Source organism: Scatophagus argus, chromosome 3, assembly GCF_020382885.2.
Source record: "Scatophagus argus isolate fScaArg1 chromosome 3, fScaArg1.pri, whole genome shotgun sequence".
Taxonomy (NCBI): Eukaryota; Metazoa; Chordata; class Actinopteri; family Scatophagidae; genus Scatophagus; species Scatophagus argus.
In genome coordinates, this window is record NC_058495.1 from 23,619,242 (window position 1) to 23,644,106 (window position 24,865).

The 24,865-nt window shown below is 41.7% G+C and overlaps 2 protein-coding genes across 2 annotated transcripts in view; both read left to right on the plus strand.

Annotated features, from left to right (window-relative positions):
* The first annotated feature begins 9,932 nt into the window (after positions 1-9,932).
* On the plus strand, positions 9,933-16,250 carry LOC124057138 (histone-lysine N-methyltransferase 2D-like). The gene is made up of 3 exons (XM_046385274.1): positions 9,933-10,169; positions 10,748-12,246; positions 16,128-16,250. The coding sequence occupies exons 1-3, from the start codon at positions 9,977-9,979 to the stop codon at positions 16,248-16,250; spliced, it is 1,815 nt and encodes a 604-aa protein (XP_046241230.1). The 5' UTR covers positions 9,933-9,976.
* A 3,479-nt stretch (positions 16,251-19,729) lies between these two features.
* cdk18 (cyclin dependent kinase 18) overlaps positions 19,730-24,865 on the plus strand; it is a 33,902-nt gene continuing 28,766 nt past the window's right edge. The window contains exon 1 of the mRNA XM_046384865.1: positions 19,730-20,069. The gene's annotated coding sequence lies outside the window, so the exon portion shown is untranslated. The remainder of the gene's footprint in view (positions 20,070-24,865) is intronic.

The window sequence follows — 24,865 nt, forward strand, 5'->3', positions numbered from 1 at the left end:
GACGAGTCCAACTTAACTTGTGGGTCTCAGATTTTTAAACTGTGACTGGCACACGAGGTTAAGGGACACGGTGACACGCAGTACGAGTACACACTGTGGTTTAGAGAATTATTGTTTAATGGTACTGGATTTTTAAGCCTAATACCAATATTAATGTCTGAAGACAACAATATATTGTACAACATTAATATCTGTTTTTGTTTTCCGTTTTTTTTGGTATAGACATGTACTGAGGGCAACACTAGACAGCTGAAAAATAAACTGCCGGTAGTTTTGTTTGCATATTCACATTTCTTTCTCATCCTGATATAAAATGCAGGAAATGAGGAAAGCTTAAATAAATAAATAAATAACTGCAAAATCCAGCTGCTATGCACTCTCAGGTTGAATTCCACCTGGTCGACCAACATGACCTCTTCAGCGTGATCTTTCAAAAAGAAGAATTCATGTTTTTTAAGCTTTTTGTGTGTCGTTCTGTTTGCATTGTATGACCTTCTTCATCATGTTAAGAATAACGTTGTGAAGCAGTTTTGTTAGGTTTCAGTGTCCACTGAAGGCTTCAGTAAATCATGTTTATTTACAACAAAGTGGTAAAATGAGAATCAGAGATGCAAAAGAAACCAGTTTAATTAAAGTTCAGTCAGTTTATTGAATCAGATTCCTCCAAAGTATTGATCCTCTGAATGGTTGTGGTATTTTCATCTGTCATGAAGCTGTCACACTGATTTCACGCAAATTCAACGTTTTTTCAAAGCTTCAAGATTTAATCAGTGTAAAAAAACTTGTATTCCAGTGAGAACAGTCGATCATTTTCCAACAGTATTGCACACACAACAGAACAAGACCTCTTCTGTCCCCTGTGAAAGCAACGACTGGCTGAGGAGTTAAAAAGTCGTCACCATTTTGATGAGAACCTCCTCAGAAAACCTCCAAAGTTAGAAATCTTTTTTCTTTTGTGTTTTTTTAATTTATTTTTTCTGCACTGCTCTTTGGGAAAATGCTTGAACTGTGTTATCCAGTAACACTGAGTTCACATAACATTTTAGAGAGTTCAGCATCTTCAGATTACACTGTGGGTGGCTTGTTAACACACAGCGACAGACCAGTTTGACCTGTGGAATACCAGAACAGAGTTATCATCATATAAAATAAGTTGTATGCACATATTGTGTGATATCATGTGGTCAAACCCCACAGTAGCTGCAGTGCAAGTAGCATAGTTTATAGCCCCTTAAAGATATTATTGCTGCTTTTTTAAATATTTTATGTGTCCACGCTGCATATGAATTATCATCACTTCATATACGACGGGTATTAAAAGGCCAACTCAATTATCCACATGGAACCGGACTGCTAATATTCATTGCTAACGTCTGAAGCTTCTGTGACCGTCTGTGCAAAGCTACAAATCTCACACAGATTTAGATTATATTCTGGAGGACACTTAGAGAGATCTAACACTTCATTAATAAGCATTATGATTGCTTCTCTGTATTTTAATTGTCTTTCTGTCGAGCAAGTTACAATTGACTGTATATTATTGCTGTCCGGTTATTTGAAAAACACACCATAATTGTTCTTGTATTGTTATGAAAAATGGATTCTGTACTGGAACTGTACTCTACTTAAAGCACACTTCACCACACCTCAGTGGTGGTCTAATTTTCCTTTGTGTATCACTCATTATATTCTGAAAAGATCATTTGATTGCTAACATAAGAACGCTGACTAGAGAAGCTTTAGCAACACCACAAGACCAAAGCAAACAGTTACAGCTGTGGTTTGGAGTACAAGCAGTGGAATTAGTGTCTTTATAGGGGAGTTCTTTACTTTAATAATGTAGCAAGAGAAGCAGTAAATGCTCTTGGCAGAAAATCTCAGTGGGAGGAGAGCTACAGCTTTAATATACTTTAGCCTGTTGCATTTGACAACATCCTCCAGGTTCTCGATCTCCCGTTGCAGTCATATTACAGGAGTACTTTAGGTGAGCTTTCTGTGTCAACTCCAGACTTGTACAATCTGTGATCAGTTCTTTGTTAAAGTAATTCAATTCAGGAAAATAATAGTAAGGAGAAAAGCAACAAAAAACTGGAAGAATTTACCAACATGATCATTTGTGCATATGTGTTTCACAGTGACACTGAACGCACCACTGCTGTACTGAAAAGCTTGTGTAAACACTGACCTCTGCTGGACGCCTGACGTAGTCACACTCCTGTTTTAAAAATTCTCCTGCCATGTGAGGCACTGCTTTATGTGAAGGAAGATGAACTTTTATAAGAATAAAGTCAAAAACGCTCCAGTGAGTACAAACACATGATGAAACACGTAATTAGCTGCTCATTAGTGTGTTTGGAGTAACAAGCTAAAACGAAGAAATTTGTCAGTCAGGACAAAAGGATCAGATTCGCCCACATCTTTTCAGGCAAGTGGAGTGTGCAGAGGCTACACTCTGCACTGACAATGAGCTACTAAACAAGAGGCTCAGGGTCCCAGTGTGCAGCACAACTGGACTGAAGAACATTCTGGCCGTACAAGAAAAACTTGATTTTTTTTTTGTTTGTTTTCTTTTGCTTTTTAATGCACTCGTGTGCGGTACTCCTGTTTTTTTCAGCACCATCTGTTTGTGATTCCTCCCCCGATTTCTCCCCCACTGCACTCACCTGCCAGATGACAAGTGCAGATGAGTGCAGATGAGTGGAGAGCTGGCTTGAGCTGGAAGTGAATTTAAAAAAAATAACCCTAAAGAGGTACAGCGGGTGGACATTACCTGTAGATGGAGGGATGTGGGAACCTGAAGCCCATCCAACTTAAAGACTTAAAAACAGTGACAGACACATCGTTACAAACGCATGATGAAACACGCAATGTGCAATGCAATTAGCTTCTCAGTAGAATGTGTTCACACGAACAAACCTGTAATTGGTTGAAGCACGAAGACATTTGTCTCCATTTCCTGCGTATTACATCTCTTGTGCTTTAATTGCCATTTACTGCAATATTTAATTAAGCTTGTGTCAGACCTGCAGATTCCAATCATTACAGCTGTCAAGATGGTGGTGCATCCGTTTATTGATGAATCTTCCAGAGATATGAACTGAGGGATCGGTACAGGTGCAGGAAGTGAGTATACAGGTGAGGAAAAGTTGATCACATGTGGTCCTGGATGTCCTCATTAACTTGTAAAACTTGTAAAATATGCCCAGAACACAAAGAGCACTTGAAACAAATGCGGGGCAGCATATCACTCGACTAACTGCCATCTGCTGCTCATTGCAGTTTTTGCTGTCGCCACTAGCTGCCATCGGCTCATTAGCTCAGATAGCCATGTGGCTAGTGACCCTACCCGACTGGAGTCCACCTGGACTGTGACCTTGGATCACTGAGGGGAGTCCCTGCGAGCAATGAGGCTCAACTCAGCGAGGAGCAGAGGCCTCCCAGTGAACACCGCTGGACACCAGACTGGGAAACAGTGCAGAGGTAAACACCACTGCATCAAGAACATGGATGAGATCTGTGCAGCTGTGCACGACTGTCAGGGAAAACAAATCTTTGTTTGGTCGCTGTGAGAAAATGTTGTAGTTTGACATTTTGGCAAACACACTCTCTTTCTTGCTGGTCTACATCCATCAATCCTTTCTAATGATCACTAATTAACGCAGTTTGCCTCTTTTGTTCAATCTGTGCACAGACTGAAATTTAGAAACAAGAGAACAACATGTGCTGGTACAATCCCAGCACTTCTGTGCAGCGTCACATTTCCTCATAACCTCATGGCAGTGATAGACTGATTGACTGCAGTGGGTACAGAATAATTACTTTTCTATTTGGGGTTGTTATTTTTGTCAGCATCATGACTCTCTACCAGAGTTTCTTCTGTGACAATAAAACACATCTTTCACTGAATGAAACGTTCAGAAACCATGCTGGAGTCTCATCAGGGCGGTGGGTGGTCGGGGTGGTTCTCATTCAGGGCGACCTGAATCTCATCTGTGGTTACATTTAAGCAACAAAAGCACTTTGGAAAAAACAAATCCTCGTTTTGGTTACATGAAAATCAGTTTGTCAAATGATGATGACATTTAACGTTTAGGATTCGTCTACACGGACACATTTATTTATTCACGCTAGCGTAAAAAACTGACAATTCGTGATCATGTACACAAATCCTATTGATTAAATTTTGTCCCCATTTCACGGACTGCTGCGATACTGCACTGGCTGGCCAGGCATTATTACAGACTGGGCTCTTATTTGTATGACAGGATCTACATGAATGTTACTGGAATCTTGTGGAACAGAAAGCACTGAGCATAAAAAGTTTATTCTTGACCTTGGAGGTAATCGATTGTCAGGAAAAAGCCGTCTGTTTGTGAGTGCATGCAGCACATTTCACATCACCGTTGTGGTGGAACACACTGCAAGGTGTCAGAAAAATCTACTTCAGTCTGTGTGTAATTATACTTTAAAGTGAAAGGTTTCAAAGGTTTCTTGTTGCACTGGGTAATCACGCTTTCACACTTTGATACGGTGGCAGTTTCAACAGCTCAGCTGAGAAAACAATTCTCTGCAGTATCTGGTGGGGTGGAGGTGGTAAAAAGGGTCAGCTGTCGGTGAGTTCAGTAACAGTCTCAGTAGCTCAGTGTGTCATTCCTTATTATATTTGAGTTGGCCATTTCTCTCCATTTACAACACTCTTCTCAAGAGCTCTCTATTCATTTCCTTCCGTCTTTCTCTTCCTCCCTGACATCTTCATCCCTCTCCATAACTATAAACCCTCTCCCCAGTGTCCATCCGTGCTCCCTCCCACCCACAACTACAGCAGCACCTGTCTTTGAAAGCCCCGAATCCAAACTCTGACGGTGGATTGCAGTAATTAGTGTCAGCTTGCCTAATTAATGTCAGCCTTCTTGGACGAGGTAGAGCCCAGAGGAAACCACACGGCCTGCTACTGCACAATCAGTCAGCACACCAACACTCTGAGCCTTCTGTGGGAAGCTGCAGTTCATAGATGTTCTGCTGTGACAAAAGAAGGGTGCAAATCATTACTAGCACCATTCTTGTGAGCTGAATCTGTTGAAAATAGTTACATAACAGCAACACATAGCCAGCTCATGTTTGCACAGTCTCAGAGGTTTGACTTACAGGGACGCTCATAGTTTCAAGTACACATTTAATAAGACCATTCTGAGCACATGGACCTACAGGAGATGTGACGCGGCTTAAGAAGCCTCTTTTTTGATTCTTTTTTTTTTTTTTTGTGGCGTCAAGAGTCAAAATGAAACCTTCCAGGTGCTGCTTGAGGTGTACGCAAACCTCAAAATCACACATCACTTGTAAGGATACAAAAATAACAAAGAATTCAGACTTGGCATATAACTGTAGTCAATAGTGCCTTAAGCGGTTCGTTCATGGGATCTAATTAAAGACAGTGTTTTTTTTTTCAAACAATCCAGTGCATAATTCTGGTTTTTAGCAGCCTTTACAAGCACCATTTCCCAGAAGTTCCAGACCAGTGCTCATGAACTGACAAAAGCTTTCCGTTCAGCCCGAAGAATACTAATGACTTCAGAAAATGTGTCCCTAACAGTACTAATGAGTGGACAAGCCTGTTTTTTCAGTGTCTGACCTTACAAATGCTCTACTGCATGAATGGGTGAAATCTCCCACAGAAACACTCTGAAATCCACAGGGATGTCATTAAAGTCCCTGTTGGTGCAATGGTCAGGTGTCCCAGTACTTTTGTCTATATGGTGTATGCTATTCTATTGGGATCACATGTGAGAGCAGAGTCGAGAATCGGCAAACAGAAAACACTTACATGTATGCTATGAAACAAGTGAAGATGATGATCAGACAACACAGATACTGGCTGGAAGTTCCTGCTGGTGGAAAACTTCAGCACTGACAGCTCCAAAGCTGCTCCCAGCAGCAGGATCAGCACCGTGGACAGCGCAACTTAGCAGGCGCAGTCATAGTCCCGGTTGGATCAAGCCCCCCGCCCCCGCCCAAATTAGACTCCCTGTGAGCAGCCCAAGACAAACTTTAACACCAGCAACCCTCTGAGAATGCCAGCAGTTGGATGTGATGAACAGTGAAGCCTGCAGGAGCTGCTGACAGACACCTCAGCTATATGCAGTGCAGTATCCTCCGTCGCAGAGGATCAGTGTGTGTGAGCATGTGTCTCTGTCGCAGATAATTATCTGGACTTCATGTGCCGTCTGACTGTGGGAAGGAAAAAGTTCTATAATAAACTCGCTTCACCCACGACTGCAAGCGCAGAAGTTGAACTGCAAGAGAAAACTCACCTCACCGTCTTCATGACTGTCTGTCTGTCTGTCTGTCTGTCAGACTGACTTCCAACCTCCATGTCTGCCTTTTTTGTTTCGTTTTTTTTAAATCTTCAAATATGCTTTTCATGTTGTAGTTTATTCTTTTCTCCACGCAGCAGCTTTTTAGCTTCATATTGTCTGGTGTGGTGACCGCACCTCAAAACTCCGTCTGTCTTTTCCCTTTTAGCTTACTTGTCAGTCTGTCTGGAATTCACTGGGGCAGACAGCACTGCAATCAAACAGCTTGTCTGCTCGCGAACCAAACGTAATGGAACTGTTAACACATAATTCACCGTCTCTGTACAACAGTGGATCCAAGCCACTGGCCGTCTTTTAGCTATTCATCAGCCACTCTTTGTTCTCTCTCTGTTTGCAGCCATCTGTCTGAGCCTCAACACTCAGCACTCAGTCGTCTTTCATCTCTGTGTCTAGAAAAGCAGGCATTGCATTATTCATTATGAAAATTGACTTGATATCAGTGATGTGGGCTTTCTCTCTCTCTCCCACACACACACACACACACACACACACAAGCGCCTAATTACAACCTGATTATGATTCCTTTTTAGTTGAAGGAACAAGAGCAAAATTTGAAATGAGGACGGTGACACTGTGACCCGCAAAATGATCCCAAATCAAGTATTAGCCCGACTGCAAGACGCCACAGATTACAAGACTTGTTAACAATAACAAAAACATAAATACAGGATAAATATGTACACTGAGAACCTGTGAAAAGCTTACTTTTGTCCAACATCAACACTTTTTGTTAATTTCAGTGAAATGTTTTAGTTCATCTGGTAGGTTATCATGCTGGTAATATGGATGACGTTCAAATTCTTTAATGTGTTTATTTTATTCTCAATTCATAAGATTATGAAGTCTGGTTCCCTCTGTTGTGTGTATGATGCTGTTTGGTTGTTGCTCCTCTCAATGGGATGATGGGGTGAACAACGATGTCAGCACCCACTGAGAAATATCAGTCTTTTTGAAATTGTTATTATTATTATTATTATTTGTGATTCTGACACTTGAGCTCTAATCTTGACCGTGATGTCTGGTTTTCGCCTGGTACTTCCTACTTCCTCCCACAGTCCAAAGACATGCAGGTTTACAGGTGAACTGAGAGCTCAGAATTGTCTGTAGGCGTGAATGTGACTGATTGTCCGTCTCCAGGTGTCTGCCCCGTGATTGGTGGCCTTCCTGTCCGGGGTGTACCTCGCCTCTGGGATCGGAGGGTATAGTTGATGGATGGAAGGTATTTACACACTGTTGTGGAAATAATGATGAGCTACTGACTTATTCTGTTGTGGTGTTCAGACAGCCCTAATTTGAGTCTGCTGTGCGATTGGTAGCACAGCATTGCTTCTGTTTTATAACGCCACAAAGGGTGCATAAAAGGTATAACATACAATGTGACTGAACAGTCAATAACTTCCTAGCTGATGAATATCTTTTTTGTGTTGGTTTAGTTGCAGGTTTAAACCACATCACTTAATGAATATGTGGCCTTTGCTTCATCATGTCGCGCCTGCGCCCATTTTGCCCGAAGCTTAATGTCGTGAGTCACAGAAGTGCGACGGTTTCTTGTGACATTAACGTAAGCATTCTTTATGTAAGGCACTGGTACAAGCATAATGCCAGCAATGTGTCAGCACAGTGCAGGCTGAGTGCTAGCATGAAGCGCTACTGATCTACCAGGGATGTATGCATCACTTCTTTGTTCTCATCATCATCATCATCATCATCGAGAGACAAAAGGAGCTTTAAAATAAATCATGCAGATGTATTAGCGTGACCTCTCGGTGGGGGCAGCCAGATGAAATATTTTTGAATGGGTGAAGTAAATACAGAAGATGAATATGCATCAGTTCACAGCACACAACCTGCACCTTTGCCACTTTAATTTCGCCCCGAGCCAAAGCAAATACCAGAGATGGAGAAGACAGCCAGTGTTACTGAAAATATCCCTGCTGTCTCCATCGGAGGTGGTGCAGCTGCTGAGAGAGAATAGAGGTCTCAGCAGGGCTGAGAGGCAGGAGAAGGTGTGTTTATCCTCCCGCTGCGTTCAGAGCTATTCTGCGGTGCCTCATCTCTCGCTGCGCTGTTCAGTGCGAATGGGAGACTCCTCCATCTGTTTCCCTGCAGGGAAAAATCTCATTTGGCTCAATAAGACGACCTCAGTGATCCTGGCAGCCTGTGAGGTTCATGTGATGGTGGGTTGGAAGTGCATGTCGGACTGTGTGTGCTCTCTCTGGAGTCTCGTGGACACAGTTGTGTAACAGGCTGCGAGCAAAACGACAAAATGCACATAGAAGGCACACACGGTGCCTTCACAGAAGAGGGGAGAACCCTGTTCTGTGTTGTTAATTATTGAAAGACCTGCTGACATGGGCTCTGTCAGCCATTTCCTCCCACATGCATCACTTTGGTTATGTGTGTGTGTGGTGTTAGCAGAGAGCAGCCTTTAAAGGATCTATATTGTTATTGTAAACAAATCTTATGAAAAGATCATCAAACTATTTCTACAAAGTACTTCCTGTGTAGCCGAAGGTTGATGTAGATTTGCTGTTCCTCCGCTCTCCACTGTCATCACTGCATTAGATGAAATGTTCCTTCATTACCTTGACTGTAGAGTAGTTAGAGCAGTTAATACCAAACGTCTCCACCACCGCATCCAACCCGGCCAGTTTATGGAGGCAGAACATGGACAACAACGCTCACAGCTGTACTAACTGTAGTTTCAGTTTTTTCTTAACTTTTTCTCTCCCACCTCTGTAGGCTAATAGCATAATACTTTCATGACTACTAGTCTGCTATGTCAACATCACTTCTATTGATGCTCTTCCAGTATTAAGCTGCTGCTTTTGCATTAATATTGTGGCTTTTGCGTTTATTCTGACATTTTTTTGCCACCATAAGGGCTTTTGTTAGAGGGAACACAGGTCAAGTTCCTATTAACTAATTATCATATTATCATTATTATTATTATTATTATTATCATTACTATTATTAATAATGTTGTTGTTGATATTTACTTCAGAGAAATGTTTGCTCAAAACTGAGCGCCAACAAAATTAATACTTTTATCATTACTAACTCTAACTACTAACTAACTCATTTAACTTTTTTTATTTATTTTTTTTATTTATTTATTTTTTTTAACCGATCAGTATGTCACATCAAGTAAGTCAAGTAATGCTAACAATGTGGACACTGCTGTAAGGGTACAGCAGACAGTAGATGGCACTGACAGCAAATATGCTAAATTGTAATTTACAACATTTAATGTATTTGTAATTCTCATTGACACCAACATAATATATAATATGTGTTTGTTAAACATTCTATGCTATTCTTTAAAAAAAACATGCCAGCGTGTGATTGTTCAAAATGAAGGTGGTGTAAGAAATTAAAAAAAAAAAAAAGAAAAGCAAGAAAGAAGCAGAAAACGTCCCTTTGTTCTGTCCTTTGATGAGTGAACTTCAAAGGACAGAAGGCGGAACACACCTGTCCTGGAATCCTTTGTGACATCACAAAGGCGTTCTGGAGGTGGAGGTCGTATATAAATAGAACCCGCTAACGGCTTTCTGTAAGCATATTGCTGTTTCGTTTCGAGCGAATACTTTCCCAGAGCGCTACAGATGAGTTCCCAGAGGTTAAGTCCATACGGACTGAAGAGCCTGGTGGAGTGTGTTTGCAGGGCAACACTCTTATCACAACCAGCTCACATCCCGAAGTTTTTGGCTCAGTATTTGTCAGAGCTGATCGACTTCAGAGGACCAAACCATGAAGCAGATAACAAAGTGGTCTCCTTCCAGCACCACGAGCTATGGGGTAAGTTTGTGTTTTTATTTTTTTTATTTATACATCCAAATACAAAGAACATATGAAGAGATTATATTTCATCTTTTTATGTTCTTTGCTTGGATGAAGGCTGAATTTGGAATTAGTGATGTCCCAGGCAATTTGAAGACTTGACAAGTGTCAGGCTTCCTGAATCTATGCAATCGTTTTTCATCGGTTGCATCAAAAATTATTGATAATATCTTGAATAATATTAATTATTGTGATCATTTATTAATTGCTGTAATATTTGTTTGATAAATATGGAAGCAGAGTTTTGAATTTTGATAATGGCATTAAAAAAAAAATCAAATCAGCTTTCAAACATCACTTAAACATTGTTTAATTATCACAGAGCTGCTTTGGCAGCATTGATAAAGTACCTTAATTAGGAGCTAAAGCTAAAAAACAAATAAGAAGAACAAATTGGGATTAAATAATTAAATGAAAACAAATAGAAACTGGGACGTCACTAATGAAATAATCAAAATTTAGGAGAAAGCTGCATTTTGTTTCTGAAAAATTTCGCTTTATCTCATGATTTTTTTGTGTGCTTTTTTTTCCTTCAGAGAAAATGTTCTTCGGAAATATGAGGCAACAGTGTGACAAGGGGGACTCGTCTGCAACACCAACAAAACGTGGGAAAAGAAATAGAAAGGCACAAGACGGTAAAGATTTTCCCATTGTTTATCAACAGGAATTTCCAACTTCTCCTGAATCAGATGTTTCAGATTCAAATCCAAGTGCAGACACTGCACCTCCAAGTGATTTAAAACTGGTGACACCTTTCAGAGTGAAGACACGTAGAGTATCTTCCCTCTTTCTTCCTGTGGGCACAGCAAATAGAGCATCAGAAACACAACATAATCCCTCTTCATCTTCTAGTCTTCAACGACCGACACCACCACCTCCTAGTGTGTTAAAACAGTCAGGGAAGATGTTGGCACCACCACCTTCCGCTAGAGCAGAAATGAAGCCACAGCCTCCCCGCGACAGAAGCACGAAGACACAAAAAATGTCCCCAGGGAGGTTTCCTCGGCAGCAAGAGAGTAAAAAAACTGCCGTCACCTCCAAAACAAAACAACCCACATCTGGAACATCTAAATACATTTCAGCTGAACCTAAGGGCTCAGGACCACAGGGCACCAGGACACGGTGTATAAAACCTAAGGTCCCAGGACCAGAGAGCTCCAGGTCACAGCCAAGACCAGAGAGCTCCAGGACACAGCCAAGACCAGAGAGCTCCAGGACACAGCCAAGACCAGAGAGCTCCAGGACACAGCCAGTATCAGAGAGTATTAAGAAACACTCTACAAAACCTAAAGTCCCAGGACCAGAGAGCTCCAGGACACAGCCAGTATCAGAGAGTATTAAGAAACACTCTACAAAACCTAAGGTCCCAGGACCAGAGAGCTCCAGGTCACAGCCAAGACCAGAGAGCTCCAGGTCACAGCCAAGACCAGAGAGCTCCAGGACACAGCCAAGACCAGAGAGCTCCAGGACACAGCCAGCATCAGAGAGTATTAAGAAACACTCTACAAAACCTAAGGTTCCAGGACCAGAGAACTCCAGGTTACAGCCAGTACCAGAGAGTATTAAGAAACACTCTACAAAACCTAAGGTCCCAGGACCAGAGAGCTCCAGGTCACAGCCAAGACCAGAGAGCTCCAGGTCACAGCCAAGACCAGAGAGCTCCAGGTCACAGCCAAGACCAGAGAGCTCCAGGACACAGCCAGTATCAGAGAGTGTTAAGAAACACTCTACAAAACCTAAAGTCCCAGGACCAGAGAGCTCCAGGTCACAGCCAGTACCAGAGAGTATTAAGAAACACTCTACAAAACCTAAGGTCCCAGGACCAGAGAGCTCCAGGTTACAGCCAAGACCAGAGAGCTCCAGGTTACAGCCAAGACCAGAGAGCTCCAGGTTACAGCCAAGACCAGAGAGCTCCAGGTTACAGCCAATACCAGAGCCAGAGAGTATTAAGAAACAGTTTACAAAACCTAAAGTCCCAGGACCACAGATCACCAGGGCTCTGCACCCAAAACCTTGGAACCAAACACAAGAGAAGGTCAGACCACCGAGGGCTCCATGGTCTGAGTTGTCTAGGTTAGGTCCTGGGGTCAACAGAACAGCTTTAAGCAGGTGTGATCTGGCACAGAGTTCAAACAACTCACTCCCTCATTTAGCACATACTGTTCACATCATAAGGTATAAGCGCTTAATAGTTCAAAAGCAAAGTCAAGGCTAAGACATAAGACATAAGATCAACATAATAATCTCAAACTAGTGATTCTACTCTAATTTTGTAGTCTAATAATTACGCTTCCTTATCCCTAATCATGCTGGCCAAGAGGTAGCCATCAACTCAGGAAGGGGGTCCCTTCGAGTGTGGTCCTTCTCAAGGGCTCTTCCTTCTTTTTATCTTTTAAAAAGTTTAGGGCAGGTGACACGGTGGTTTGCATGTTCTCCCTGTGCCTGCGTGGGTTTTCTCCAGGTACTCCGGCCTCCTCCCACAATCCCAAAAACATGCACATTAGGCTAATTGAATTTCAAGAATAAATAGATAGATTTACTTTATTGATATGAGGCTGGGAAATTACAGTGTGTCAAGCTGGGGCTCAGAGCAGGACTCAGATGCAGAGACTCAAGTTCAAAAGATCAGACTTTATTTGCGACGTCTGAGACAAACCCCCTAGGCAGAGTGAACAAAACAATGAGGCTATGAAATTATATTACATTTGTTCAAATAAATAATATAATATATATTAAATTATATTGTATTAAATAATTATATTAATATAATACAGTATTATATATAATTATATTATATTAATAAATTATATTAAAATATTTATTTTAAATATTAACAGCAAAAGAAGAGAAATGGAAACAAAGACTTTACAAACGAAAAGTACTCTAAAGGAAGGAATAAATCTACAATTTGTGATAATAAATCTAAGAACAAAAAAATCACTCCAACAGGAGAAAAAGTTAATCTATAAATACCAATACAATATATAATATATATAATAAAAATACAACAAAAAAAAAATCACTCTAAGAAGAGGAAAAAACTATGACTAAATCTAACTAGAACTGAACTGAGTTATAAAAGGTACAACAAAAAAAAATCACTCACAAAGAGGAAGCTACTAAGAGCTTACAATGCAGGATTCAAGGCTATGGCTGTGGCTAGAAGAGCTGGTGGGATCAGTCAAAGGACGAAACACACTGGCACAAGACAAGGGGAACGCAGGCTATTTGAACACATGGAGGTATTGCAATATGAACGTTACAGGTCTATGCTGAATTAAGGAAGTACAGTGAAACTACGCGTCACAAAATATACAATTCAAAGACTCACTTTGACACAAAACACAGTCATGTGTCAATTTATATGTTCTCAACAATATATGACCACAAAAATCCACAGCAAAAAATTATGCGACAGTATAAGTCAACTTTAGTGGGACCGAAGAAGTTGCCCGATTGTCAAGGTGTTTTTCAGTGGGTGCATTTTTGAAGCAGTGCATCCTGAAGGTATCGGAATAATTGTACGCTTATCCTTAAATGTTTACTTGCCATTACTTTACAGGCTTCCGCTTTCAGAACTAGTTATTAATTATTACTAAAACCACCAATATTAGAATGCAGTGACAGTTGTGCAATGTGGTAAGTAGATAAATGTATACGTTCTCATATTAGGAAATGACTTTTGGAGGGCAATTAAAGTGCTTATATGGACTGTCATCTCAGTCCATATAAGCACTTTAATCTAAGTTTATTCTTCAATCAATAAAACCAATCAATCAATAAAATGTATGGCATCAATTTTGCAATATTTCATCTACTTAATAAATATCACAAGGCAATTTGAATTCACACCTGTGGTACTGAAAATACAGCATTAAGTAACACATTGTGTCAGATGTACGAGTTTTTCCGCCGGCGCCAGCATCTCTTGCTAGCTTAAATCTGCTCTGATATGCTGATAGGCTGTGGCAACACCAAGCCAGGCATCAGAGGAATCCATCACACAAGCAATTATTCTCAGCACAATGTGGTGCAGCTGGCCGAATTTCTCATGAAGTCACCAAACCAGCCTCCTCCAAACATGAGATGTGGGGGATCAGCAGGATCAGAGCGGGCGTTGGCCCTTTGTAGGCAGCTGCTGGGCCAACTGTAGAGCAGAAGGTTGTGGTGAAGCAGCTTGGTTTGAGCGCTGAAGGTTTCTGAGAGACTGAGGAAGGCTGAGGTGGATAATAGCTTGTGGGTCTGGATGATTCACAACTTGCTGCAGAAGTGTTACTCTTACATCACTTTATATGCCAACTGTATATAAGTACCCACATGAAGTGTGGTGTCAGAATTTCAATGAGATGAAACAATTTGTACGTGACTACTGACACTAAAATGACTGCTCTAAAACTTTTTAAAAATTATGTCAGAGGGACTTCTAGACATTTTCCATCATTATTAGTGAGTCCAGTGATGCTTGAAACAGTTAAGTGAATACAAGGCTTAACATTTCTTAAGCACATTCCCCTGAGGACTTCTGTTCTCGCATTCTGGAGACATAATTTCCATAATTTTTTCAATTTCCACTTGACACTGCAGGTTAGTTTAATGAATGAAGCCATTGTACAGTGATTATACAGTCAGAGGATTGCATTTTAAAGGTTTTGGTGTCTTTAGTGAAAAGGAGAGAAACAGAGAGAGAGAGACAGGGACAGAGAGAAAGAGACACAGACAGAGACAGACAGAGAAGACAGACAGAGACACAGACAGAGACAGGCAGAGAGACAGACAGAGACAGGCAGAGAGACAGACAGAGAGATCCATGTTTGCTCACCAAATATGAAACAGCCCTCTTGGTGCCAGCAGCTCCCTAAGATAGATTTTAATTTTCTGTAATGCTGTGTGCATGTACACTATGTCCTTCTCTCTCTCTCTCTCTCTCTCTCTCTCTCTCTCTCTGTCTGTGTGTGTGTGTGTGTGTGTGTGTGTGTGTGTGTGTGTGTGTGTGTGTGTGTGTGTGAGGAAGGCAGCCTTGTCCTGTATACTGAAGGACAAGGGCAATCTAATCACACTGAAGAATGTTCTAGGCCAGGCTGCTGGCTGTACTCTGTTCACTGTTGTGTATCTCTGCTGTTAGTGTCGGCACCGACCCATTTTTGGGCTTTAAATGCATAAGGCTTTTGTCAGGAACCTCTATTTAAACAAAATAAAATAAAATACAATAAATAAATTTTACTAAATTATAAAATGCACTCTTGAAAATTATGACCTTTGTGCTGTTAGGGTCAGTTTTGACCCAGTTATAAAATAAGATTATAAAACAATAATAAGTGCCAAAACTGAAATCATAAACACACAACAGCCAGTAGCTCACAGCCAGCTCCTCCTCCAACCACTTGAACTTCAATTAGGGGCTTCTCTCTTAAGACGGACGAGAACTTCTCAGGAGGAAACTCAACATGGCAGACACAGTAAAAGAAAAATAAACCTGAGCCGCACCCTGAAATGTTGCAGGTGAAGGACAGGGCTCCACCTTCCTCAAAGTTTGTTTTTACAGACACCACCACTGCTGTTTCATACTGTCCAAAAAAACAAACAAACCCAAAAAAAGACGGATTGTGATACTAATGTCCACTCTTCAAGATGTGGACATCTGGACGTGACAAAAAGCCCATAATCATACTGGACTGTAACAAAACAAAGGAGGAGTGGACAACCTGGACAACCTGGACAAGCTGACTGCCACCTACACCTGCCAGCGAATGAGCAGGAGATGGCCTATGGTTGTGTTTTTTGTGTACATCGATTTGTGTCATGGACCCGCATTTACCAAGGATGGAACTCAACCAAAACAAACACAAGCAGAGAATGTTTCTTGAGGAGCTAGAAAGTTCCCTTGTCAAGGCACACATTGAGTGAAGCCTTGGTCAGACAGCTGCAGAGCACACCAAGCACCCCGTCCACGCCCGCAGCAACACCAAGAGCATCAGCGCCAGCATCCTCCTCAGCCAGCCCTGTCTCAACATCAGCCACAACCCCAGAGAGACCACCTGAGAGGTGTCAGGTCTGCCCCGGCAATAAGGACGGAAAGACAAACACATTGTGCTTCACCTGCAAAAAACTCTCACTCTGCAAAGAGCACATTCAAAGTGTCACTTTTGGCCACACATGATTGATTTACTTGATTGGTTGTTGTTTGTTTGACCTTGCAAATCTACATTTTGTATTATTACTAGTTTTGCTTTTCATTTTGTATTTGTTTTAAAGTTCTATTTTTATTAAAGTTTTGTATTAAAGTTCTATTTTTTTGGCTTTTTCCTGAAGTAAATACATACAGGTCGAAATTGACCCGTGACACCATGGATGTTACTATAGTTAATAATATAAAATTATTCTTATTATTTTTAACAATTAAGAGATGTTTTCTAATTCTCCTCAGCAACAGCCAGGTAACATAAAAACCTTTTATTTATTTATATAATTCTCTTGAGTTTCATTTGGCAATTTTTTATATTGAAAACGAGGGGTATGTTGTCAAAAGAAAGGCCCAGGGGACCACAAGAAAAATATTAAAACCAGTCTTTTCATGGATAAGGAAGCCTAACAAGGTAACAAGAGGTAAGAAACAAACTGGATGATAAATAGTTGTTTTTAGGATATTGTATGGCTGATTTAAGACAAGGGTCAAAACCGACCCGTTAACATAAGAGATAGTAACAGAAAGCTAACACAAGAGGAAGGTTAAGTGTGTGTGTGTGTATGAGTGTGCGTGCTCACACACACATTTACTCTGTTGTTGTTCTCCTCAACAGAGTGAAGCTGAAACAAAAGTTATTTGTAATTTGTCATTTTCCTGTGCACAACATATTCTCAGTACTTGATGCTCTTCTATTCTGTGCACCCTGTAATGTTGTTGTGTAATGTAATGAGAACATAATCATTGCAGAACATCCCAGCAATCAGGTGGTGATCTCACTCCACAGTAACTTCCCTGGAAAGGTCCACTGAGGTGAACTCTGGAGCAGTTTGTCAGTGTGGCACACAGCAGAGCCGTCTGTCCTGTTATTTTACTGTTTCAGTGGCGAGCATCACCACCACAGGAGATAAATTAGACATCATGTGCAGTCACACTCAGACTGAAAACTGTGTTACGCCAGGCCTTGGGGGAAGCTGAACGTAGCATAAAAATCAACTCTCCTTTTTTCCCAGTGACCAGTCCACAGCAGGATGCAGTCTGCCAGCCTTAGTAAAACAAATTTCATTGCAACAACAAATTTCAGAGAATTGCCCTTTTCTCACAAAGATCTCACAAAGTGTGAATGAACCAACAGTTTCGTGTCAGGGATTGGGTATTTTATAAAACCACAGTGGGTCCACCAAATCACTGCCATTAATCATCACTTTTCCAAACGCACACTCAGTGCCACAACTACTCCCTATCTAATTCAATCTATCTGAAATGTCTGCAAATGGGCAGCGATAGCTGCTCTCTCCTTTGAGCCAGAATGGCTTTTTACTGCACTCCTACCTGCAGGGCGGGTTACATATGAGTCTTTATGACAGAGAGGGAGGTTTGAAAGCAGAAAGATTACAGGTTTGGGGCTTACATTCCCATTGAGCTCATTGTGAGAAGTGAGGAAGAGTTTGCATGTGAATCATTCTAATACGGACAGATTTTATTTAAATCGGTGCAAAGAAAAATGGCCCTGTTTTAAAAGTGGCTTATTAGGCATGACTCCGAGGCTGTTGTTGAGCTAAATACTCCCATCAGCGTGCAGTGATGATGATGTTTACCATGTTCTGCATCAGCTGCAACAGTGGAGGCTCTGAGCAGCTCCTTCAGCAGCAGACTGCTACACCCTCAGTGTAGGAAGGAGCTACAGCAGGTCCTTCATTCCTGCTGCTGTTAGACTGTACAATTCAATGGTCCTCTTTCCCTCCCTTATGAGGACTTGTATATAGCTGTATATTGTACTGTTTACTGTACTTGTAAATTGTTAATTTATTACCTCTATAATTTTTTGTAACTGTTTTTGCGGTTTGTTTTTCCCCACTGCAGGATCAATAGAGTTTATCTTATCTTATCTTATCTTATCTTCACTGTCCCCTGTGTTAGTTTAGTATGTCTAACATTTACAAAGTTGCACTAAACACAAAGTAGAGTTGAGACTGATGGGAATAATTATAAGGTGTGGATTGAGATGATAAACATCATCCAGAGGGATTTTGAGACCTGGCAGTCCATTTTGTTCTGAATATTAATCATACTGTTATTAAAACCATCAGCTACATTAGCTACAACTTACAAGTATGTATGGTGCTTGTTTTGAGTATGTTGCTTAATGACAGAAACCAAACAACCAAACCAAAGAAACCAAACCTTCTTTATGAAACAGAAGCTCCTGAATATAATAATTTACTGAAGTAAGCCCAGCGTAGCTGATAGCCTTGTTTTATGGAACACACCTCTCCTATTCTTGTGTTTATAGTAATTATCCACACAGCTCCTTACCTTTCAGCCAATGACATACACTTAAACTTTGGAGCTTCTGCTGTCATATCATAGCAACAAAGCCAAATGGCTCAAAGATTTTTTAAAAAAAAGGAAGTATAAATTTTATTCCCAGTCAGGCGCCATAATTCCTGTGGTGCTGCCGGTGCCGTCAGCAGAGGCGTCTGCTCTGGGAGATGTAACCTCCCAGAGTGTTCTGCACCAAAAGTGTGACTTACAAAGACAGGAACAGTATGCTATACTGGTGCCCAAAATATATCTGCCAAAACACTTCTAATTGCCTTTTTTTTGTGCAGCACGTCCGGCAGGATGTGAATTAGCTGAATGTCTAACACTGCAAACTTTTCTACACGTGCTTCGTGCTGTCAGCCGCTGCTCTGTTTGTTTTTCGAACTTTTGGGCTGTCGCACTTAATTTGTGCAAATGGAATGACTAACAGGAACACTCATATCACGTCAGGTATAAATAAACAGTCGATGGAGAAATGTTCTACTGCTAATAAAGGAAAAACCCATGGAAACGCACGCTTACTCACGCACAAGCAGTACAGTGTATGTGCATACATTTTTTCACACACACACCTACAGATGTCTACGTTAAGTCCACACTTACACGTGTAGTGGCTTCACACACACACACACACACACACACGAGGCATATGCATCCATTCAACCACAAGCACTTGCATGAAGACATCAAGACACACAGATGCACGTACTTAAACAGTATACGGGTGCAGACTTACACAAACACAGACACACACACACACACTCATAAACACTTGTATATACATGTGTTTAGATACACAAAACACACTCGTGCTTTCATAGCTCTCATTGGTGTGTGACAATCCTGTCACCACCAGAGGCCGACTGAAGAGGAGGAGGAGGAGGAGGACAGAGAGGAGGAGGCTTGTGCAATGCCAAATGGTGATTGGCCGTTGCCATATCAACGAGGGAGGGCCAAAGCCAGAGACTGGTGGGGGGAGGAGCTGCAGGGCTGATTATAAAACACTCTGAGCAGCAGTTTCTCCTCTTCTGAGCTGTCTCCACTGTATCTCTCTCTGTGTATTTAGCCTTTCCTGTTATCTGGCCAGTCAGGCAGCTCACAGCGCTCTCTGTGCAGAGGAGGCTGGAAGTTGCTGTCAGACGGACTCGTGGACAGGTCGGTCCATTTACCCGGTCTTGCTGCTGGGTCGTTTGTCCATCCCTTTGAGAGAGCTGCCTGCATCCTGTGGATTTATCTCTGTGTGAGTGACACCTGGGAAGACGAGGGAAACCTGAGCAGAGAGCCAGGAGTCTGCACCCCCCCACCCACCCTGCTTCGTCCCTCCTGAGTGTGTGGATGACCTGTCCTCCTCTGTAAGTAGTTTTGCTGCAGCTACATCCGCTCACTTTCTTCATTAAGGCATGTGGACCTTGCAGTGAGGGTCAGGGGTCAGAGGAGACAAATGTTGCTGATTTGAGGCTGAGCTTGTGCTTTGAGGATGAAATTTCTTTTGAATTTTTTATTTATTTAATTATTTTTTAATCAGGATTTCTCGTTAGCTCACTGAACCTCTCAGGGGGTCCTTCTGTGCTCCAGGGGGGTTCTACTAATTGGACACATTAGTGGTTACTTTTCTGTCTTATTGGTGAGAAACTCTGTCTAGAGGTTTGACTTGTTGTCTTTTAAGGAGAGAAAGCACATATCGTTCCATATAAGCCTGTTGTCCTTACTGATGGTTCTCTGCCTGATGGGAATCACAACAGTGAGGTCATGTTCTACTTACTTCTCTTTATTTATGATAACAGTGTGATGCAGTGTGAGGATAGATCAAGTTGCAGTAGCCTCTCTCTCTCTCTTTTTTTTGTCTTGAATTGGAAAAGTTTGAAATGTCTGTACTGTTGCTTCTCTTGTGTGTGCGCTGGTACAATTAAGAACATCTTAGGATATCTGAAACCCCACCGCAACCACCCACTAACCCCCTCACTCATCCACCTCTCTCTTCTCCGACGAGCCTCATGCATTAGTACTCACGTGTAAACTGACACTGGAACAGTAGTGAAGCAGGGAGGATGGCTGGAATATACTGGTTCATCCATAACCGCTGTATACACAACACTGTTTACCTACTGTACAAGGGCCTGAGGGTGTGTCTGGTGTGTGTGTGTGTGTGTGTGTGTGTGTGTGTGTGTGTGTGCCAGCGTGCATGTGCAGTGTACTTGCACAAAACTGGTTCCCTATTCCATATCATTGTCATGGGTGGTTGAATCATGCAGTCACTGCAGCTTTGCTGTCGTACAATGATAACAATGACTGAGTCTAAAATGTTAGTAAGAAGTTGGGTGATGAAGTCATCAACATGCTTCTCTAGAAGCATGAAGGGTTTTTTTTAAATAAGTTTCCCTCACGTGCAGTTGTGACATTTGATAATTACAGGCAGATTCTTAACGAGACCATCTGATAAACCCCACTTCAAAACAGCAATTGTCCAGTCATGGCATAGTCGTCCACCGTTGGCTTTCTCAACATGCTGAAGCAGGGTGCATGGGCCTATATAGGAGTGATGCTCTCATAAGCAGCGTGTCCTGTTAAGTAGTGTAATGTCTACAAGGCCATAGAGTAGCATATCATTAGCTAACTATTATTTTGTGTGACTACAGGTTGCATCAGAAAATCCCATGCTTTTTATTGGATTTAGGGAAGTTTTGCACTGAACACCAAACTGACCTGAGATAGTTGAGATAAGAAGACAGCATTATATTTTCCCAAACTCATTGGTTTGGTTCAAATACACTTTCTATATCTATATCTATATCTAACAAGCAAAAAAATAAATAAATCTGCTCTGTGGCTAATTTTTTTTTCTTATTTCGGGGTATAAGGACTACAAAACTGGGCTAACTGGCTCTGCAATACAAAAATAATGGTTTTCCTTTGTTTCCATGTTTTACATGAACAACCAGCTGCTGAAGACGGGAACTGAGTTCTTTTATGCTGATGCATGTAGCTTTGGCTTCTGTCTTTTAGCATGATGTGACTGAGACAGGCAGCAGTGGTTTTTTTTGGTTTTTTTGGTTTTTTAACAAAAAGCCTTTTGGCTCTGAGAATGTGTGTTACTGTAATTTTGAGTCCACAGTAGCAATCATTGGCCTTAGCATGCTGCAGTGAGGCACAATAGCTGTGTTTACATAAGCAGTTTATCACTGAGTCCCTGATTCATCACATAGGCAGAGCCCTCAGGCCCACTCAGCCATGATAATGTGAAGATACACCCTTCCATATTCAACAATAGCCCTGGCACCAAAACTAAACACCACTCACAGATGAACAAACACATGAAAACATATGGTCAAAGACCCCAAATGGACGGCAGTTTGCATTTCACACAACACCAAAGCCGGTGGCTGCCGTGATGAAAGATTATACGGTTTGGCGAGAAAGCATTTTTCGTGAAAATCTGTCAACGTCTCCATAACCTGAGAGCTCCTGGGTCCTTACTATGTGTCTGTGTTACACTGTGATGGCTGTATTCTGGCAGTGGCGCCACTAGATCATAAACCTCACTCACTTCTTTACCGTTTTTGTGTGGAGAGATTATAGACTGACTGCGTGGGCGAACATGACTGTGCAATTTGCAGGTTACAAATGTTACAGAATTTCTCAGTGAAGTCGTTTTCTTCTGGTTAATGTTATTTTGTGACGACAAACATGCAAACTCAGTTGTATCAAAGATCATTGTGCTTTGAGTGTGCTCTTGTTCCACTCTACTGTTTATTTTCAGATTGTACGCTCACCGTATTATCACGTTGTGTACTTCTCAATAGGTCAGTCTTTAATCTTTAATGACGCATTGTTAACATGCGTATTTGCAGGCTTGCAGGTTCCTCTGCCTTTGCCGGTACATTGCTATTCTTCGTTGCAACATAATTATCTTATTTCGTGGTCCACTTATACTGGGATTCACAGGTTTTTAGAATATCATAAATAAATTCGAACTGGTGCATGTAATCGTTTGACATGGTTGAGCTTCAGCACAGGAACACGGTCTGATTCTGTCTTTGTGTGTTTGAGCAGCAGCCACATACCCCATCCTGTGCTACTGCTGCTGCCAGGGTCACATTAAATTACTGAAAAAAAGGACCTAAAAGACCCAAAGTGTCGCTGGGCATGTTTTCCTCATTCACGCCCAGTACACTTCAAAAGCTCTTCACAGGTGGGTGGGTGATGCATTCACAACCAAGCTATCCAGCTCATTTAAAACAAGCCACTCTATCTGAGGCTGCCAATTCTTTATATGGAACTGCGTTGTGACACTGGCACTGTCTGCTGTCTGCTGTAGCAAAGCTCTTTAATTGGTTGTGCACCTTGAAGTCCAGGATGTGCAGGAGGGCAGCCAGCGTGTTCACTTTTAACTGTCACGCTTGGTGGTGTGTTTAGGCACCTTATGTATTTGCAGGCTTCTTTTTCCTGGTTGCTCGTCCGCTGCTGCAGTGGCGATGGCTTATTAGAGGCTCCCACACTAACACAGGCAGAATCCACCCTGGGAAATGTGTACTGTGTTGTGTGCGAGTGGTCTGAGGTAAGCTGTGAGTCACAGAGCTGCTCCTGTCAGAAGCGGGACCATGAGCTGAAACCCCGGGGGAAAAAGTGCTAACAACCAACACATCAGAATAATCACACACATAAAGTGATGTGAAGAAATCCGACGGATGTAAAAGTCTAAAACATTAATGCATGTTTCAAACACTAAACTGAAAATGATTTCTATCTGCTCCATTAGTTTTAAAGTCCCCCATCACATACTGTATTCAAGCCACCCACCTACTAAAGAAATGACCCACTCTAACACTGATTTACGCTCCGCAAAAAAGCCCAACAAAAACAGCAAATTTGCTACTAATTTACAGTTGATCCAAGGCAAGTACTGCAAACAGGAGCTGCTAATAGCACTTCCAAATCCCCAAGTTCCCTTAACTGATTTACTTCCCACTCAACGTGTCAATCTTCCCTACATGCTCACTTTGAGAAAGTAATAATTAGGCTTCCTTAAAGATCAGATTTACCTCACAAAGAATAAAAAAAAGCACAAACAAAAAGTCTGTTAATCTTTTACTTTTTGTGTTTTGTTTTTGAGTCAGCTATGCTGTCTTAACTGTTTTTTTCTAATAGACAAAATGGTAAGGGAATATTCGTAACACCTCTTTTCCTCATTAGACAGAAAAATAGAGCATAAAATACATGTGCTGTTAACTCGTCATACAACACACGTCATTTGAATTTGACAGAAAGAAAATTAAAAAAAAAAAACAACACACACACACACACTTTGGTTTGTCCTTCCACTGTTCCAAAAGTCATTAACTCAACTCTGCTTTGGTTCAAACAAACACACTGTATTTCCACACTGCTGATGCCTGAACTCCCTCTCATTCCTCTCCTGCTCTTGTGTCCCCTCACACTGTGTCTTCATTGAGTCCTCCGTCATCAAGCTGGCCTCCATGGTCCTGCCATGTTCCCCGTGGGGCTGCTGGTCCCGGGGTTGTTTCGACTGACCTTTACTGCAATACTTACACATTGCAGATGCACAGATTTCTGGCGTTGTTTACGAGGGGGGAAGCGAAAACAAGGCTGGGATAAAGAATGGACACCTTTTAAAAAGCTCTGGCTTAGCTTAATGCTTCTCCCTGTCAGCAGGACGTTCCCCAGTCTGACTTCACTGTGTGCTCTGTAATTTCATGCTTTCAGTCACAACAGAAAGACGTCCATTAGACTGAGCCTTTCTGAACGTGATAACCATCTGTGTTATCTCCTGCCCAAAACAACATCCCTCCCACTCTCTTTGTTTTTATCTCCTGGCTCTTCCTCTTTCTCTATCCTTTGATTCTCTCTTTCTTTACCTCTACCTGAACCTTCTCCATCCCTCTCTCTTTCCTCAATTATCTGTTTTTGTGGCAGGGGGTGGTTGAGCCCTTAGTGGAGGCATTTTTGATTTGAGTTGTGCCTCGAGTCACGTGGTAACATATCACGCCTTCTGCATCCAGCCTCATCATACAAACACAGACACAGCACGATCTTTATCTGTACAACGGGTTAGACCACCTATCCTGAACATATTTTAGGCAGTCCGGTTTCAAGCTTTAACCTGTGCAGGTGCTCTTCTGTCTTTAAGACT